The following is a 21471-nucleotide window of genomic DNA, read 5'->3' on the forward strand; positions in this document are numbered from 1 at the left end:
AGAGGAATTATATAAAGAACTGGTAGAAGCTATGCCCAATCCCCCAACATATCATTAAATATGAATGTATTAAATTACCTAATGTTTAGAATACTCCTGTTGAATATAGGTGAGACGAATTGATTAAATGGCCAAAAAAAAAAATAACATTTATGCAGAGTGCACCCTTAATATTCCCCTAATAAGAATAGTTTCAGAATCGTTGTTTTTTTACAGATTCTTATCTCTTTGTCAATGATATCAATTTACCTCCTTAGTGAGACATTTGGATTTATTAGAATTAATTTTAATATCCAGTAATGTATCTGTGTTCTCTTAAATCTGCCATCAAATTTAAGTCATTACAGCAGTCTCTATTTACATTTCATATTTTAAATTCTCTAGTTTTTCATTTTTCTTAGCTAGTCACAAAATATAAAGGGTAATGATGAATGAGAGAGAGTGCTTCAATTTTTTATTCCTAAGAAACTGAAGCAAGAGCAAATATAAGTTAATCCTTTAACTGCTGAGAACATATTATTATGGGCTTGGAAATACATGCCTGCTTTGCTGAGTCCGTATATGTATGGTTGGTGCGCCTCCCATATTCAGACAATTTTTTAGTATGGAAAAAATCGTCGTAAGATATTTAAACTTCACAGGTAGGTTCCTCCATCTATTGCCAACCAATTGAAGTTTATTTGACTTGGGTTTCTGTCCTTGTATGACATCTAAAGAGAAAAATTTGAACTGGTGCAACTAATCATATGCAGAACGATGCATAAATGACGTGATTGCGAGAATTTCAGGGATGTCACAATATGGCGTCTACCAGTAAATATCCCTGTTATATTACTGATGATCAAATTGATGAATTGTTAACAACAAATGAGTCAGGAGAAGAATTGTCCGAGTTAAGTGAATTGTGTTCTTCAGATGAAGAAGATCCTGGTGATGTAAGTGTTACAAGCGAGCAAGGTAGTGACAAAAGTTTTGATACGAACGTGCATAAGCGAATGCGTACCGAAGATGTATTGTTCAAGTGGTGTGATGATGTTTTTACTCCAAGTGTACACAACTTTGATAACAGTAATTCAGAAATAATCACAGGTAATATCACTGATGATTCTTCAGCTTTAGATATTTTTGAACAATTTTTACCATAGAATTAATGACAATAGCTGATGAAACAAACAAGTTTCATACCTTTACCACAAATAATAGATCATCTACACCATCTTCATGACTAAAGCAGTGGAAAAACACCACCCCTCAAGAACTTTACATTTTTCTAGCTATTACGAAAAAACATTTTTCCACCTTCTGGATATGACCATTCTCTAAATTCCCACTGTCTCTATAATGAAATTTGGAAAAAACACAAACTTAGCAGACTACCAACTCATATGCTTATCGGGGAAATAATTCAAAAGTACCATATCCCCAGAACAACAGGGAGGTTGAAAGGACGTCCATTACCTGGAGATCAACCACTGCGTCTCAAAGAAAGGCATTTCCCTTCTCTTGTACCTTCTACTAATAAGAAGAATGCAGCTCGAGTTTGTTATGTCTGTTCCAATACCACTCTTGAGCAGGAGAAGCATCTTGAGAGCCAGTATATGTGCACCAAATGTGATGACCTTGGACTCTGTGTACAGCCCTGTTGAAAAATATCATTCCATGCTAAATTTTTAGGATTTTCATACCCTGGCACTTGGTAGGTTTAGTAATAACTGTGTTGTAAATAATAGTGCTCTTTATATATTTTGATTAATTTCTGCATAAATTAATTGTGTGTAATTTGCATAATCAAGTGGACACCCCTTGATTATGCAAATTTTATAAAACACTGTTATTGCCATTTTTGTGGGTGAACAAGTGTATATCAAGAATGTATGATGCTGTCCAGACTTCTTATTTCAGTAAGAATTTTAATTCATTTTATAAATTTTTTGCAAAATTAATTCAGCACATGGGAAAATGTCAGTAGAATATAAAATCAGCAGTTAAAGGGTTAGTAGTCATTGTGTATACTTTTATTATAGAAAAAAATAAGATAAAGTTGATCCTCACTATAACCAATTTTTAAGGATTACAGAAATCCAGTAATCTGCTATAGTGAATTTCCTTTAGAAATGGTATGATTGTGCCTACAGGAGTTTTGTTAGAACTTCTTAGTAGTTTGTTATGAGTGAATGAAATTATTATAATGGTGTTTGTTATAGTCAACTGTGTACAGAATTTCTATAATTCAGATTGTAAAATAATTGCCACTTATTTTTTAATAGTTACATTAATTTTAATTTGCAGGTGTATATGTGCCGCCTACATTTCCTGAAGTCATTAATCTAGATTCTGTTGGAACCAGTCAGAAAGATATTTCTTCCAAAGAAGATAGTGAAAATTATGATGTAAATAATGAAGTAGTCAATATCAGTGATACTAGTTTTGCAGTTGTTTCAACACAGGCTATAAACCCAGAACAAAGGCATAATGCTGATATAGATCGAGAAGAAGAAACATTTAATAAAAGTTTTGCTAATATGTCTGTAGTAGATGATACTGAAATAAAGAATGAGAAAGAAAATAAAAAGTTTGCTGATTACCAAAAAGCAAGGCATATAAATTCTTTCTCGGAAGCTGTGTCAATGGAAAGAACATGCCCTAGCAACACTTCATGTCATTCAGCATTTGCTTCAGATCAAGATTTAGAAACACTTCAAAACTCCATGAAATCATCAGAGGATCATAACAGAGTGAGTATTGACTGAATGCTAAATTTAAAATTAAATTTAAGGTTGGCAACAGCTTTGGGTGCTTCTCTGTGCCAAGCCTATCCTAATGTAAAACCCTTTAACAAATGAGGAAAGGACGGGGTGTTTTATTTGAGTTTGGGTGGTTCATGCAGGCTGACAAAAGGAGGGACTGAGATAGTTTGGAATATGGCATTAACTGGAAGAAGAAATTGAAGTTGCAGAGAGAGGCATAGATAATAAAAAAATGTAAATAAAAGTTGCTGGTGGGGGATAGATATACAGGGTGTTCGGGATAAATTTGACAGTTTCGTAAGGAAAAAGAAAATCTTCTTTGTATCTATTAAATTTAATGAATTGACAAAAAAACATTACAGGCAGAGTTAATTACAATACTATCAACAAGATTTACTCAAAATAACCACCATTAGCATCGATCACAGCTTCAATTCTGCTTCGGAACCTCGAACAAGCTGATGCTACAGTCTCCCTGGGAAGGGCCGCAAAAACTGTTTTAATTTTATCCATTAACTGGGCTTTTGTATTACTGGAAGTGCGATTGGTGTCTTTTTCAACTGCGCCCCATACAAAATAATCCAAGGGGTTAAGGTCTGGGGAGTTTGGAGGCCAAACATTTGGACTGGTGAAGTCGTAGAAATTTTCAGACAACCATTTTTGACTTTTCCCTGAGGTGTGGCAAGGGGCCGAATCCTGCTGCCATACATACGGCCTACCATTGGCTACCCTTGTTATCCAGGGCTTGACTACAGTTAGCAACTCCACGAACAAAGCCCGAATTCCAATGCCAGGGTTCTTCAACACCTGTTCCTGCAGATTTGCGAGGAATTCTGCTGTACGAACGCAATCAGATCGTCTGCTAGGGATCTTTCTTCTTGCTACATCCTCGTAGTCACCATTGCAAGTCTCTAGTTCATGCCTGATTGTTTTTACTGTATTCAGGGAGCATTGGGCAGCAGTCGTAATATCCTTATTTTGATGGCGGGCATCAAATTAGAATAACTTGTATCATCATGATACAAGTTATTCTCTTCCATGATTCAGGTGGGTTCCAGCTATCCATCCTTTCTGACATCTTGTATATGAATGAAGAAGGGTCCAAACTTTTAAATGAAGAGAAGTGTGTGTTAATACATGTAACTTACGGAAAAATATAATTAATTATAAATATGTCAAATTTATCCCGAACACCCTGTATATATTATCAGACCTTGTGATAAATAAAAAATAAAGTGAGGGCTGAGTTATATACTCTCAATAATTGGGTAACTGGTGGGGTGATGCTAAACTCAGAAGTGTGTGTGGGGGGGGGGAATTGGGTAGGAATTATTGATCTGCTCTTTTAGAGATGGTTTGAAAAATATTGCCAGCATTTAAAATGGAGTGGAAGGGAATACTGGGATACCTGATATTTGTGAATTTGGATTTTCTTTCCTTATCGCTAGGGGATCCAGGGAGAATTTGTGACCCTGATATATCATGGACCTATGTTATAGTAGCTGTTTCAGTGTGTGGAGGAGGGGGGGGGGATACATGCATACAAAACCTGATTTCATTTGCATAAGCCAGTATCTCTGTAGCATGTTCTGTTTGTAGATGAGATCTTTTTTTGCCACTTGCATTTGCAATGGTGTGTGTGTGTGTGCAAGAGAGGCGAGAAGTATACTGGCTACAGAGACTGTTGTCTACCAATGGTGTGTGTGTGTGTGCAAGAGAGGTGAGAAGTATACTGGCTATAGAGACTGTTGTTTACCTGCTGCTCTATATTCATGGCTTTGAAAAAGAATGTATGTTCTTTGAATTGAGCCACTGTATATTGAAACTGCATCACCGCCTTCCTTTAATTCATTTTGTAAAGTTCCTTGATGTAGTAGATGTCAGTTTCCATAAGGATAGGTTGGGATTTTCTTGAGTTGTCTAATTTTGAATTTCATGGAGATGATTGGAATATTTAGTGGATTAGAGGGCCTCTCTTTAGAAAGTGATGAGTGTGCAATGTTAATTCATGCTGGAGACCATAGAGATCAATTGGTACTTTTATGCATTATGGATAAGTGGTAGTGGAAATAATTACCAGTGCTTGTGGTAAATCACTGCTTTCTAAAGGGTGTTAAAACTTGTAATACCCTATACAAAACCCAAAATTACTGGCTAAAGCTACATGACACTCTAATAAAACTCAAATACAGTACTGGTTTTCCATTACATAATACACAGTATCCTTAAACCTTTATGTAACAATGAATACTCCATTTGTCTATTTGTCTAGAGACATGTTTATTTTATAAACATGTCTCTAGGCATGTTTATAAAATAAACATGCCTAGAGACATCATAGTAATCAGGTCCTATTCCACCCTGATTACACTTAGCAAATAGATTGCAGGAAGGCTATAATGCCATATACATTGACCCAATTCAAACAACTTTCCTATTCCAATCATCGAATACTTCAGTGACTGTGGCCTATCTCTCTCTCTCTCGTTCATTATTGCAAATGCAGGAAACACTCCATCTCCAAACCAGAAATTACATGCACATGCAGTTTATACAAGTGCACCTCAAATCAGGTGTGCTCACACACACGAAAAATTGAAACAGCTACCACGGTATAGGCCTGTGGACATAGTCACACATTTTCCACGAGATTCTGAGCACGAAAAAATAACCAAAATCCATAAACATCAGGTGTCCTCCCATTGAGTGGAAGTTATTCTGAACAGTAACTCTGACTCAGCCTTTTTTTTTTTTTTTTTTTTCCTTTCCTTGCCCAATTTAGCACTTTGCCTTACTTTCCAGCTACAAGGAACATAATCCAACCAAGTAAGTGAGATAATGAATGCTACAAAGTAAAAGGATGGACCTTCAGTTCCTTCTTCCTATTAATGCATAATTCTTATCTAGTTTACTTTTGTCTATCTGCATAGCATGTACCACTCAGTCCCAGGTAAGATATCTCTTATTTCTTTTTTGCTATTTAGTGTTAAGGCTGAGACATTAACCAGTGCTGACCTTCAAATAGAAAATTGTAACATATTTAAATGTCCGATTTCACAAATTTGGTTTTAGAAATTGATTTATTATTTCAGGTGAGATCTTGATGAGCACATTACCTTATTTTTTTTAATTACAAAAAAAAAATTCAGACATGCAAATCAACTTGTATTTGGACTTTTTTAATATTTACCTAACCCAAATAAGAATGACTACTTCAATTTTTTCCAGTTTTTGGGAAGTTGTCTTATTAAATACTTTTCACTGTTATTAATTTTTAATTAATACTAGTTGAAACTATTATTTCTTTTGATTTTTCATATATATATTATGTATATATTTATATATTCACACTCAGCTGAACTTTTCCTTTGAATGCCTGCAAGTATTACAGATCAAGCTCTCCTCAAGTTTCTAATTTTAAAAAAAGCATTCATGTATTTTTGGATTGCTATTACTGGATATTTCAAAAAAATCCCATCAGAATTAGTCTGTTACCCAGAAGTGATAGTTGAGTGAATTTAAAATAAAATTTAAATTAATTTAAGAATTTAAACTTTCAAAGTAGAAACTGCATATTGATTTAGAAACATAAAACTGTAGTTAATTTCCCCTCCTACTTCTCTGGGCCATCTCTTGCTTGCCTGCCTGAAATGTGCCCTGATATCGCTTGTTTAGAATTATAACACCAGAGGAAATCTCACATAAAGATAGAATACATATCGTCAGTACAAGGTAACAGAATGCCAATTAAACATTAACAGACAATTCTAAAAAGCACCAAGTAGCTAATGTAAGATAACTATAAAAGGTCAGTAATTTCCTAACTTCTTTTAAAAAAAGAATTATATATATTAGTCAATATATAAAGAGTTAGGAAAGATTAGCTGATTTAAAAATTACTATCTTCCACCTAGGGGATAGACGTAAACTGAATCTGTTTAAGTTAGGACAGTGAATTAAAATCTCTCACGTTTTTTTTTATATATATATATATATAAAACCATTCTATGAGGAAACGACTTATGAAGAACTTGTCTAATTCCAGTGAACTCTGTTTATTGTTGATAGCATGCTCTGGAAGTACAGACTATTCAGACTCCTGGTATTTAATGTAAGACTTATGTTCTTCTAGCTGAATTAAAGTGGATCTTCCTGTTTGGTCGAAATAAGATAACCCACAAGAGCAAGGAATCTGGTAGATGTCTGGACAATTGAGAGGTGGAAGCAAGAAAGGTGGAGATTTTTCTGATGGGGCAAAAGGCAACAGAAATATTCAGTGGTTTGAAAACTATGCATTCACTAATATTTTCCACATAAGGAATAGGAATGTGAGTCATTTGTACTGTATTTGAAGAGGTAAACACCATAACTGTAAAAGCTCTTTTGATGAAAGAATTCTTAAAACTATTAGATAAAAAGGTGGAATTAATGTTGTAAACCTTGCTGTAACAGTTCATCTGAAAAACATAAAGAATGGGCACATTGTACTAATGTTTTAATAGTTCCAGCCTTTTGACTAGGATGGTGAGGAGATTCAGCATGGATATAATGGCCTGTATGAGTCTTCTTCCTCAAAACTGAAAAATGTAGGCTACGATTTGGTTGACGAAGAATTAAAAGATTTAAAAAACACTAATTGCTTAGTTTATTTACTTCTAAGATGAATTGGATCCTGGGTTGAAGTGTGTTTAATTTAGAACGAAACTAATTTAGAGGTTTCTTTCTAAATTAAATGCACTTCATTCCAGAATTCAATTTATCTTAGAAGTAGTAGTAGTAAATAAGCTATGCAATTAGTCCGGGTTTTTATTTATTTATTTTTTTTTTCCCATCATCAAATTCCTGGCATGTACTCTCAAGGGGTGTACAGGATATGATAGTACTACATGAAAAATTTACATCATTACTAACTTCCTATCTACAATTTTCCTCCAAATCAGTCTGTTACTTGTCAAGACTCCAACATTATCAGATCTTATATTTCTATCGTCTAAGGCACTTGTACCGTATCAATCCACCTATATCTTGGTCTTCCTCTGGGTCGTTTTCCTGCCAACCTGGCAGAGAACACTTGTTTTGCTAATCTTTCCTTGCCCATTCTGTTTAAGTGACCATACCACCTGAGATTAGCTCTGTTAACGCATTCCTGGATGCTGACAATGTCAAGTTCTTTCCTAATATCCTCATTTTTAATATGATATTGCCATTGATGCCATCTGTTCACGCCTCTAATCTTTCTCAGGACTCTCATATCTGCGGTCTCTAGTCTTTGGTCAAGTGTTTTACTCTCAGATCCATAAGTTAAAACTGGTTTGAACACTGTCTTGTATACAGCTAATTTAGTGTTTTGACTAATTTCTCTCTTATTCCATATGAATTTATTCAATTGACTTCCTATCATACCAGCTTTATTGATTCCCTTGTCTATTTCCGTATTTAATTTACCATCTTCAGTAAAAATCGTGCCTAAGTAGCTGAAACGTTTTACTTGTTCCACAGGTTCCCTGTTCACAACACAGTTGACATTTTCAACAATTCTACCTATTTTCATTGTCTCTTTGTCTTTTTAATGCTGACCTTCATACCATATCTATTACAACAGTTATTCAATTTAGTCAGGGAATCTTGCAAACTTGTAGCGGATTTATTTAGAAGTATAACATCGTCCGCATAAAGCAAAGAGCTGAAATTAACATCTCCAATTCTGATATCATGTTTAATACCACTTTCCTTCATAATGTGATCCATATACATAATGAATAACAGAGGGGATAATGTACATCCTTGTCTCACACCATATTTAACATTAAACTATCTTCCTGTACTTCCTTCAATTCTAACTGCTGACTTACAACTCAAATAAAGACAAAGTATTGCTTGATATAATGCCCCATTGACACCATATAACTGTAGCATATTGAATAGCTTCTCTCTCTTGGCACCTTGTCATATGCCTTTTCCAGATTGAAAAACTTAAATACAGATCTTTGTTATATTCCCATGCTTTCTCAACTATTTGTCGTAAAGTGAAGATCTGATCCTGACAGCCTCTATTTGGCCTGAATTCAGCTTGTTCTTCACCAAGCTTTTCTTCCACAATTCTTCTCAACCGTTCCTCAAGTATACTTGCATAGATCTTGCCAGGAACACTCAGTAGGGAAATACCTCTGTAATTCTCACATTCTTTTTTTTCCCTTTTTATATATGGGTACTATTAGAGCTCTACTCCAATCATTAGGAATTCATCCCTCTTTCCAGTCTTTCTGAACTATGCAGTGCAGCCCCTGTAAGACTTTTATACCACCATATTTCAGCATTTCTGGTCGAATATCATCTACTCCTGCTGCCTTTCCACGTTTCAAGCCTTTCATGGCTTTTTCTACTTCAAGTATGGATATGTATTCCTGACTATATGCCTGTTGAGTGTTTTTTACCACTGTGCTATCACTGCTTGTTTCATTTTTTCGAAGTAACTACTGCATACTTCAAGGATATCTTTTTCTCCCGTTTTCATGTCACCTTTATCATCTTTAACTCCTTTTACAGCACTCTTTCCTCCATTTCTAAACTTCTTCAACAATCTCCAGAATATCTTACCGTTTTCTTGATATTTATTTTCTATGTTCTTGCCAAAGTCCTCCCATGACTTTTGTTTAGCTAGTTTTACAGTGTTTCACTTTCTTACATTTGTCTCTGTATTCTCTAAGAGCAAAAACTGACTTCTTTGCCAGGAACTTTTGATTTGCTTTCTTCTTTTCCTTCGCTGCCTCTCTAACTTCCTGTGTTCACCATGGAGTTCTGATTTTTCTATCCTTGCAGACAACCTCACCACATGCCTCTGGCTGAATCAATCAGGTTTTTCTTCAAGGCTTGCCACTGAATCTCCAAGGTTTGGTTCCTGTTCTCAAACTCTTTCATTTTTTCTTCAATAATCATTTTAATCTACAGTTCACATCTGAGAGCTGGTCAACTTTTATTCGCTTTAAAACTTTCTTACATGTTACTCGTTTCAATATGAAATTCAATTTTATCCTACTCAAGACTAAATACTGATCACTTCCAATTTCAAATCCTCTGTACACTGGTGTCCTGCACCAGGGAGAAAACATCACTCTTAACAATAACATAGTCAGTGAGACTTTTCTTATTCCTTGCCTCTTCTCTCCATGTGAATTTGTGCACATTTTTATGTTGGAACGTGGTGTTAGTAATAACCAGTCCATGTCCTGAGCAGAAATCCAACAGATATTTGCCATTATTATTAGCTTTGCTCTTTTCTCCAAATTTTCCCCAAAATATTTTTGTATGTCTGACAATCATTTCCTACTCTGCTATTTAGATCTCCAACAAGGACCAACTTTTCCTTTTTCATTGTGTCAGTTGCTTTTTCTAAAGTATCAAAAAATTCCTCCACTTCTACCTTAGTAGAGCCTTCTGTGGTACCATAGGCACAAATAAGTCTCATTGTCCAATTCCCCATTCTGATATTAACCCACATCACTCTACTTGAGACTGCCTGCCATTCAAGAAGATTAGCCTTGTATTTAGTATTGAATACTATGGCTACTCCTTCTTTTCCTTGATTGTCATTGCCTGAATATAACATTTTGTATTTATTGCTCAGAAAGATCTCACCAGTTTTTGTCTTTTTTGTTTCACTCACCCCTATTATGTCGATCTGGTACTTATCTAATTCCTCAGCTAGTTCCATTTCTTTGCCATTCAAGTTTCTTATGCTGATAGTACCGATCTTTTACTCTGGTGATGTTGAGTTGGGGTGTGCTTTCAGATTTGTTCCAGTAGCAGACTTTTCGCTGTTCGTCCTGGTTCCCTGGCGAAAACAACGGGGAGCCTTGTTTAACCGGGTGACACCCCAGCTGGCATGAAATTTTGTCATGTTGTACCATCATTTTGTATACTGGTTTAAGCCAATAAGAATGCAATTTGGTCGGCTAAATCCCAAATTGCCAGCCCATTGTTGTTCGTTCAGTATCCTGGTAGATGCCCAATGGTGCAACACGAGAAGGTGAGGATTGGACATTAAGTTAGAAGCCCTGGTCGGGTTCTGCATTCCTTTAAAGGCTATGTGGAGGTCTCCTCTGTTATACAGCTTTGACCCTTAAGCACCCCCCCCCCCTTGTTTGAGAGATTTGAAAGGCTATGTGGAGGTCTCCTCTTAGTTATACAGCTTTGACCTAAACAGTTATAATTCTTTTCACTATGGTAACTCATGATATTTCTTAATATAAGGAATATTTTGGATTTGGGAAAAAGGTATGGATGAACATAAAAAATTAATTTTCAAAGAAATTTTGCATCTCATGCTCTTGATAAGCAATTAGAAGTTATGGAAAATGTTTCTATCATCAGACATGAGATTCAGAAGCTTGAACACAGGTGTTGAAAACTTGAATGTGTTCAAGTTTTCAACACCTGACTCATAATTTTCAACCATATTTCCAAAGAAATTTATGGTCTTTGCCTTAAAATGGTCTCAAATTTTACTCTGCCTTATAGTGTATAAAATTCAAAGTGAAAAAGCAAATTACAGAAACATTGTAGTTCCCCCTTTCACACACACACATATATATATATATCCCTTTTTTGATTTGGGCATCACTGATAGTTTGAAATTTTTATTTTAAGTAAATCCACTTGCCATTTTGAACAGAATTTTCCATTAAATTTTTGATTTCAAGTTTGATATGCAGTAATAGCAAGAAAAATGCTTCTAGACTAGCAAGATTTTTTTTTCTTTGTAATGAGTACAGAAGTTGCCCCTTTTTTGTTAATAACTTTTTCTTTGCTTTGTTCATTCACTGAGGCTACAACAGAATTTGACATCCCAGTTGTAAACCAAAACAAGTACAATATTTTAACTCGTAGATATTCAAATTGTCATATGATTATTTCACGTGAATGCATAGACAGAAAGGGTATTCCTTTTTGTTATGCAGCAGCACGGCCTTCACATTTATCTTCACAGCATCAATAAATAAATAGAATGCCATTCTCGTTTAATTTGTGTAGTTGATTACAACAAGCCTCCAAACATTTGAAGGTTTATATTATTATGGTATACCAAATTACTTTAAGAAAAAAATGATGAAAATTATATTTGATGCTTGAATTAACAAAGATATCATAATGCTTTTTTGTAATGCTTTTTTATTTTTTCCTCCTGAAAATTCCTCTTTCAATCTTAAAGCCAAAAATTTAGTTTATAGACAAAGATAAATGAAGCTCAGTTGATTAGCACAGTTAGTAGAATGATGGAACAATCTACTCTTTGATTGGGAAAAGTCCCAAGTCCATTCCCCCCCCCCCAGTGATGAGAAAAATTTTTATGTGGACATTTTTGATCATTGTGTATTCTCTGACTAATTTGCCAGAGAACACACACGATTAACAGAAAATACTCATTGGGTGAGGAATTATGTTTAGTACATTTGGGTGGTGGTAGATGACTTAGTGGTTGGTGGATTAAATAATTTTGACATTATGTGGTGTAGTACCCTCCCGTGATAAGTTCTTAGACTCCATGGGGGGTGGAATTTTATCTTTTGAAGATAAAATTCCGCCTCTTATCATAGAGCTGAAGGAATTATTAGGCTTGAAAATAGTGGCGATATTAAACTTCAAAAAACTACCAGAAATGCATTCTGAGATGCCTTTAATGTATGTTTCATGGATGATTCACCTACATGATGGTGAATCATCTCTTCTGATAGACGATGGAGAAAAATTATTGATAATCCTTTGTTTTGGGATTATAACCATTCAGAATGGTGTTTGTTTGATTGTAGAAATTTCTTTAAACAGTTAAGATGAACAAATAATATGGACTCTTGAAAGAAGGCATTTAATAATAACATATTTCTGTGAAGAATGGTGACCAGAACTGTGATGGATATACCAGAGAAGGGTTTGCAATAAACATAAGTTGACAAGAAACCATCCAATCCTCTTTTAATAAGGACGTTAGGAAAGATAGTCTCATTTGATTCAAGTTCCGTAGTGAATTTAATTCTCTGATGGTTATTGAATATTTTGTAAGAAGGCTTCTAGTTGTTCACGTGAATTAGCGAAGCCACAGAGAAGGTTTTGTTTTAAATACTGAAATTTTTTCTTCCATTTCAAATAGAAATTAGCAAGAATGAGGGAAATTGGAGAGCCCATCATGATACCTTCAATAAATCAATAAAATTTTATTTTTCATTTCAGCTGAAATATCCAGACTTTATGACGAGCAAGAAGAGGTCTAAAATATTAGATGGAAACATAAATGATAAAAATTCCATGGTATCAGCTAGTAAAAACTGAAATTATGTCAAAGCTTACTAGTAAATCTATGGAGTGAAGTCATTTGAAAGTTACTTATATTTTTAATATAGGAAAAGGAATGGCCAATTAAGGAAGAGAAGCCATTTGAAAAACTTTAAAATTTTATATGCAGGACTTCCTATGCAATCAATGACTGGCTGTGGATATCCTGGCATACGCAACTGCAAGCGATAAATTCTAGGTGGTCTTGCATGATGAGTTTTAAGCTTTTGGAACTATATCCAGATCGAGCAGAAATGCTTTATCCAAAAAGGATTTAAGGTTAACTTTTTGGGGTTGACTCGATTAACGCATAGGTTTATTTCTGAACAATATATCTCCATTTTCCATTTATAATCAGAAGTCAGAAATAATTGATATTGCTTTGGCAATAAGATTTTTATTTCTTCATAGATCACTCAAAGCTTTAAATTCTGCAGACGGAATATTTAGAATTGTGAATTTTTTGAAGTTGCTTTTTGATGTTTCTGCACTCATGCAACAAATGTCCCAATCAGTGACATAATTTTTCTCTTACAGAATAAATTTCCCCTTGATATTATGGCTTTTTGCCCATGTACTACGTTGCGGTTACTTTGTATGGCAAAATAATTTTACCTACAAAAAGAAGGTACAGCCATGAGCTCACCACTACCTTACTCCCCCCCCCCCCCCCCTGCCATAAATTGCTTGCCTTTATATGGAAGTTTTTGAGCAACATGCTCGAGATTCCTTTACATTAAAACCTACAGTTTGACTTAGATACGTTGAAGATGTTTTCATTATCTGGCCACACAGCCACCAAACTTTAAACACCTTCCTGTCACCTGAACACACAACATGAGTGTATACAATTTACTATGGAAATTGAAAGTCAAACTTGCTTCCTTTCCTGGATAGACTGGTCACACATCTTCCCTCAGGCAGCCCATCTTTCACTTTCTGCCATGAGCCATATATATGTGTGTGTGTGTGTGTGTGTGTGTATGTATTGACTAACTCTTATTACCACTCTTCACAAAAAAACTTGGCGTCATTAACACCCATAAAAAACAGAGCTATAAGAATTTGCTCTAATGAACAAGCTCATAAACAAAAATTTGTAATTTTTGTTTACGAGCAATACATTTATAAATAATGGCTATAGAAAAAATACCATCAATAAAGTTCTTCATCAAAAAATGCATATAATATAGATTGCAGTAGGTTATCAAATAAAATAAATAGAATTCTACACCATTAAATTACATAATTTCAATGTCCACCACCCTCCCAGCCCACCCTGAAGTATACTGTATCCATTGCACTTGTAACTAACCTTATATTGGTGAAACCGGATGTACAATTTCTATCCATGAAAAGAACTCAAATGTCAATTTAAATTTTAACAAATTTGGTAAAGCGGGTCTCTTAGAACATGCTCTCGACACCCTACACCAAATTGATTGGAAAAGTTCTTGATCCTTACATCATACATATAATGCAAATTTAAAGAAGTCTGTGAAATTTGATCAACCATCCTAATTTTAATAGTGATGGCAGTGGTGGCCAGTGAAAATTTTATGTGGGGGTGCTGCATATGCAAAAAAAAAAAAAAAAAATTGTTTTTCCTAATCAGTAATGAATTTATTAATAAATAAATTTACATATTAAAAATTGCTTTATTAAAAATATTTCATCCTCACCACGAACAAACACCAATAATAAAAGTTTCGTATCAATAGTAATGACAAGTGCAAACGAATATCAGCATTTGTTTCGTGTAACAATAATTGAAAAAATATAATTCTTTTCATATTTTCAACAGTGACACTCATCATAATTTAGCCTTGTATCTATAATAAATAAATAATTATGTTATTTTAACAAAATAAAATAAGATTTACAAAAAAATAGTTCACCACGAACACGTGCCAATAATAAAAGTTTCATATCTCTCAGAAATAACGAGCGCAGGCATAAGATACGCTGCCCAAGCGGCAGTGTATCTAATGACGTAACGTGTAACAACAGCAAATGAATATCGGCGTTAGATCGCAGTGCATTTGTTTCGTGTAACGATAATTGAAAAAATATTATTCTTTTCATATTTTCAACAGTGACACTCGTCATAATTCAGCCTTGTATCTATAATAAATAAATAATTATATGTTACTTTAACAAAATAAAATAAGATTTACAAAAAAAATAGTTCACCAGGCACATGCACCAACAATAAATGTTTCATATCTCACAGAAATAAGGCGTGTAGGCATACTGAAAATACACTGCTGTTTGAGCAGTTACAGTTGGGAATGACGAGCAAACGAATATCATCGTTAGATTGCAGTGGATTTGTTTTGTAATCTAAAGCATTAATCGAACAATTCCAATTATAAACTATTCAATCAATGTCAAAACATAAGCTGTAATCTTTAACATGTTACAGCTTGGGGGTGCTGCAGTGTCGCAGTGCTTATGTACGGGCCGCCACTGAGTAATGGTGACACAAAAATCCCAAGAATTTGGATCTTACACATTCAGCCCAAAGTTTTCTAGCAAACCCCTTACTTTAAGACACTAAGCAATAATTTCAGCCATCATCTATACTGCTTTGTGATTATGTGAGAGCATGTTGCTCCCTAGCTTAATATATCTCTTAATGATTTATAACCAAATTGATAATAATAACAAGAGTGTAGCTTTGATGTAAGGTTTTTTTTCACTAGTGGTCAGGCCTGTAGTTTTAATGGTTGACCAAGTTACTATGATTAGCATACCATGTAGGTTACAACATAACTTATTTCTTTGTGTGTGTGTGTGTGTATATATATATATATATATGTGTGTGTGTGTGTGTGTATATACTCCAGATTATGACCTTGATATGAAGGTTGAAACATCAAGTGATTATTTTGGTTTATATTAAACTGAAGTTTTACCAAGATACAGTGTCAAAAAAAAATGTGTACACTTTAACAGATGTTATCTACGGACTTTTTTTGAAGTTAGATCGAATTACGGTAGCAATGTATAGTATGATGTTCTCTCAATAGATGTCGTTACTCACATGAATACTAGCATCAACATTTGACTGGTTGGACAGTCAAACAAAATGGCTGAGGCACGATTGTCGTTCGAGGAACGCAAGACCATTTTAAAATGGTATTTCAAATTTGAGAATGTTGTTGAAGTTCAATGACAATGGAGGTGTGAGTTTGCAACAACCTCCAACATGCCTGACAATTGCACGTATTCATGATAAGTTTGAGATCCATGGTAACGTGTGTGATGTGCATCAGGGAAGATCAGGGAGACCTTGCACAGCAAGTCCTGCTTCCTTAGTTTAATAGAACCATTCTTCTTTGAAGGCACTGTTACTGGTTAAGTGTACCTAGACACGCTATGCACATCCATTTTACCTGCGATTCATGCACTTTATGAGAATGATCAATTTCTCTTTCAACAAGATGGCACACTGCCACGCTACCACTGAGATGTGAGAACTTACCTTGATGAGATTTTGCAGGGACAATGGACAGGATGAAGAGGTGCAGTTGAGTTTCCCCCCCCCCCTCCTCCCATGTTCTCCTGATTTAACACCCTTGGACTTCTATCTATGGAGGACTCGAAAGGATGTAGTATACTCTAGAAAACTAGCTACATTAGTGGCCCTTCAGAAAGAAATTGAAACAGCATGCACAGCAATCCCACTGGACACTCTGGCTAATGTTGCTCAAGCAGTAGTTCAGCGTAATAATAAGTGCCTGGGTGTTAATGGTAACCACTTTGAGCACCTCATGCAATTCTAGAAGTCAAAGGTAACTTGTATTCATCCCTTGAATCTGTATAAATTTAGTATTACAATTTTTATACAGGTTTTTCTTTTGCTGAAGTGTGTAAACATTTTTTTTTTGATGGACTCTGTAGTTGTTTCCATATTTTTTTAATGAATGCTGATCTCTGCATAATTATGAAGGAAAGGGTTATAAGCATATGTTATAACATGCGCTATAATTTACAATTGTTATTCTGGTTTATTTATGCTTTAACTGTATGCACCAAGAATAGTCTCTGTATGCAGTTAAGAATGCTCTCATTTAATTATTTATATTTTTTGATAATCCTTTCAACCAGTTCATCTGCCAAAAGCCACTGGGTGCAATAGCTAGCTTTTGGTGACTCGCAACTGAAAATTACAGTTATAAAATTTACAATCTTATTAAATCTTCATGAATTTAGTATTTTAGCAAAGTTGGTCAATTTCTGTAATAATATTAAAGTTCAGAGTCCATGTTTCTTCATGCTTGAGAAGCATGAAGAAACAAGGACTACCGCCACAAATATTCCAGTAAGTTATTCTAAATTGTCTGTATCAGTTTTAGTGATTTTCTACAAAGGTGGATAGAATGACAATGACTATAAATATAGCATGTTGCTGTCATCTAAAAGTTAAGAAATAATTAAAGAAATAAACGTTTAAAAAAATTTTTTTTTTTAAATTTCATAAAGTTGATCATGAAAATATAATTTCATTAAATCTTTGGAAAGTGTCTTATTCTGAATATGATAAAATTATGTTCAGTTTATTACACTTGTAAAAACGAATAATGGTATAATATTTATGGAAGTTTTTTTTCGCTTGGCTATGCTACTAATTATATATTGGGTTTTATCCTTTATCCAAGTGTAAGCAAACAAAGTTTGCACCTGAAGTACTTTCAGGACTGGGGCAACTCGTGGCAAAGGTGGTATAAGTTCTCATCACTTGCCTTAGTATCTTCCTGATGCATAGCATTATACATGTCTGCAAGGAGATGTGTTTTGCGTTATGGGAGATACTAAGGCAAGTGATGAGATCTTATACCACCTTTACCACGAGTTGCCCCAGTCCTGTACTTCAGGCGCAAACTTTGTTTGCTTACACTTGGATGAAGGATAAAACCCAATATATAATTAATGGTATAATATGCTATAATGACAGCAATAAATATTTTTTTCTTTCTTAAATGATGGAGGAGTAGTTTCTCAACCTTTTTTTTTTTTTTTACCTGCCAATTCCACCTCATTAAACCATTATTTTTATGGCTATTTTGCCTACTTTTGTTTAGGAGTGACCCTGTTTTAATGTCATTGGCTTTTTACTCAATAATTCTTAGGGCATTGCGGATGTATTTTAGAGACAAATATATGTAGCATAATAGAAGAAAATTCTCACATACCTTTTCTTGGATGTTGTTGCCTATCTTCTTTCTGCAGTGTGCATACTTCTGCTATTATAGTGTTGAAAGGAGAGTGGGCTTAGGCAATGTGGGAGAATTAATTTGAAAAGAAAAAACCCAGGTTTTTTTTTTTCAAATTAATTCTCCCACATTGCCTAAGCCCACTCTCCTTTCAACACTATAATAGCAGAAGTATGCACACTGCAGAAAGAAGATAGGCAACAACATCCAAGAAAAGGTATGTGCGAATTTTCTTCTATTATGCTACATATATTTGTCTCTAAAATACATCCGCAATGCCCTAAGAATTATTGAGTAAAAAGCCAATGACATTAAAACAGGGTCACTCCTAAACAAAAGTGTAAGGCAAAATAGCCGTAAAAATAATAGTTTTTAAGAGGAGTAGCATGGGAGTTTTCCCAGAAATAAAACCATTTCTTCCTCACTGACCCCCCCCCCTCCCTGTTCAAAAATATATTTCAACTTTAATGGATTGATTAGAAAAATTATTTATTTTTGATATATAATAATTATATAAGCAAAAATCAGTTTGTAATGTTATTTTTGTCAAATAATTATTTGGTTTAATGGTAACTGTTCTATTACCCATAAACAGCATTCATCAACATTTTAGCAAAGTTGAACAATTTCTGTAATAATAAAGCTCAGAGTTCTTATTTCTTCATGCTTCTATAGCATGAAGAAACAGACTATTCTACTACCACCACAAATATTCCAGTCTGTCTTGTAAAAATCACAAAATGTTACATGTCTATTTTAATGAGATTGATTGTTCACAATAGACGGTGCTGTAGCTGGGCTAAAATTACCCAATTTTATCCTTTGCATTCGGTTATGTCCCACCTGTTTCTTGTTTTCTCCTCAGTAAGTCATATAGTATTCAGTATAATTTATATCAATATATTGACCTACCCTTTCAAGTGATTGAGATCAATATTTATCATTTTACACTTCCTATGTAAAATTTCTGTGATAAAATGTTCTTCAATTTTACAAGCATGTCTGACACATTAATTTGAAATGTTTAATTTCAGTATATTACGTTACTGAAAAACTGAAATTCAGAGAAAATGTTTTCATATTCCTTTCCATCTGTCAAGTTTGAAAGAATGATGGCATTTATTATAACTAAAAATCATTTGAATTATTAAATTATGCTGATTTCCTTACAAAAATCAGTACCATTTTAAAACTATTTATTTTATTATATTTTATCAGATTAATAAAATGTTTTCAATACTTTAATTGCAGGATGGTCAAAACAATTGCAGAGAACTGACTACTGAATCTGTATCCAAATCAGGGTAAATATCTTGTACATATATCTTGTTAATAACTTAACATGCTAACCACAGTAATTAACTTTAATGAATTAAAGGTACAAATATTTCGTACTGAAAGTAACAGTACATCATCAGTGTAGAACAAACAGTTAAAGGAATGGCATACAAAGTACAGAAGTCGGTGGATTACCAGTTAAAATTGTTACCGTGTGCTAGAAAATTAATATTGATAAAATATTATTAAATAATTCTTAAAAAACTATTCATTTATGGTTACATAAGATAAGAATCTATCAAACTTTTGGGAGAGAGAGAGAGACAGTCATTTCGATTCAAATTCGGCTGATGTAAAAGGGCTTCGCAACTTTCTTTGAAAAGGCGTTCATATTTAAACTTGCATCTGTGGAGAAGACAAGCTTTATCCCACTGGATATTGTGTTTAGTGTCGATACTATGTTGTGCTAGACCAGACTTTTGAGGTTTCATGTATTCGATATAATACTGATGTTCCTTCATTCTTTTTTCCACAGAACAGCCTGTTTGTCCAAAGTATGCTAAATTACGTTCACACGGTATCTGGTAAACACCAGCTAATGATAGAAGTGCCAGTGTGTCTTTTGTAGATGGCAACGAGTGAGAAATTTTGTTGATAGGAAAATATGTGGGAATGAGATGATACTTCTTCAAAATACTGCCAGTAGGTTCTGAGATGCCTGAAATATAAGGGATTGGAACTCTGCGGTCTGTTGAAGAATCCTGAGGTGTTAGAACATAGGATCAATTATTTGCTCAATTTGATTAGGGTTGTAACCAATAAATTCTATTAACTTTTTTATGGTGAAAAGTTCTTGTTGTAAGCTTAAGGGAGAGGAGCACACTTTATGTGCTCTATTAATTAAAGATTTGATAACACCAATTTTTTGAGAAGTGTGATGAGCAGACTTTTGATGAATGTATCTGCCAGTAAAGGTAGGTTTTCAATAGACACTGGTTAATAAAGTACCAGAGGATGTGCATGTAAGGAGGATGTCCTAGAATGGTAAACTACCAGCCTTTTCTTTTTCCATGGTGAACTGAATGCATGGATTAAAGCTATTGATCTGTTGCAGGAATGTGGTAAGCTCCTCTTCAACATGTGGCCAAATAGCAAAGACATCATTGACATAACAAAACCAAAGAGAGGGTTGGGAATGAATGGATGAGAACAAGGTGTCTTCTAGATGGTTCAAGAAATAGTTTGCCAAAGGTGGAGACAGAAGGCTACCCATGGCAGTACCTTCAACTCGTTTGTAGATCTTGTTTTTCCAGCTGAAATATCCTGAATGTATAACAAATTCAAAAATCTTTGCAATATCCGGAGGGTAATCATCATATAGTAAGTTGACAGTGTGAGCTAATGGAATATTAGTAAAGAGGTAAACAATATCAAAACTGACTAACAAGTCAGATGCTTTGATTTGAACATCCTTGATTTTTTCAAGAAATTGTGCCGAATTTTTGATCAAAGATCTGGAATGTCCAGTATGGGCAGTTAATGAACGTGACAAAAATTTAGAGAAATTTTATGGATTTTTGGGAAGCCATATAAATGAGTTCTTCCAAAATAAGTGCTCAGCTTTCCTATGGTGTTTTGATCCCAACTGATAACTTCATCAAGAAACTTATTTAATTGTTTAATTTGCGAATTTGTGGGATTATGATTAATTTCTTGATAGGTGGAGGTATCTTGCAAAAGGCATGTTACTTTTCTCTCATAGTCAGCCTTATCCATGACCACTAAAGCTTTTCCTTTGTCAGCTTTTGAAATAGATATTTCACTATTTTTTCTTAATGAGGTTAGCACATGGATTTCAGCACTAGATAAATTACATGGCAGTAATTTGCTTTTAAAAAGTG

General features: G+C 34.3%; 1 protein-coding gene across 4 annotated transcripts in view; it reads left to right on the forward strand.

The window, feature by feature from the left end:
* The window catches only part of LOC150095706 (DNA excision repair protein ERCC-6-like), a 269923-nt gene that overhangs the window by 218423 nt on the left and 30029 nt on the right, over positions 1-21471 (forward strand). For all 4 annotated transcript variants that reach the window (XM_090409872.1, XM_090409870.1, XM_090409874.1 and 1 more), the window contains exons 17-18: positions 2290-2735; positions 19544-19596. In XM_090409872.1, coding sequence (XP_090265998.1) covers positions 2290-2735; positions 19544-19596 — 499 coding nt within the window. The remainder of the gene's footprint in view (positions 1-2289; positions 2736-19543; positions 19597-21471) is intronic.

Source organism: Typopeltis vanoorti, chromosome 20, assembly GCF_054136105.1.
Source record: "Typopeltis vanoorti isolate ZY-2024b chromosome 20, IOZ_Tvanoo_1.0, whole genome shotgun sequence".
Classification (NCBI taxonomy): domain Eukaryota; kingdom Metazoa; phylum Arthropoda; class Arachnida; order Uropygi; family Thelyphonidae; genus Typopeltis; species Typopeltis vanoorti.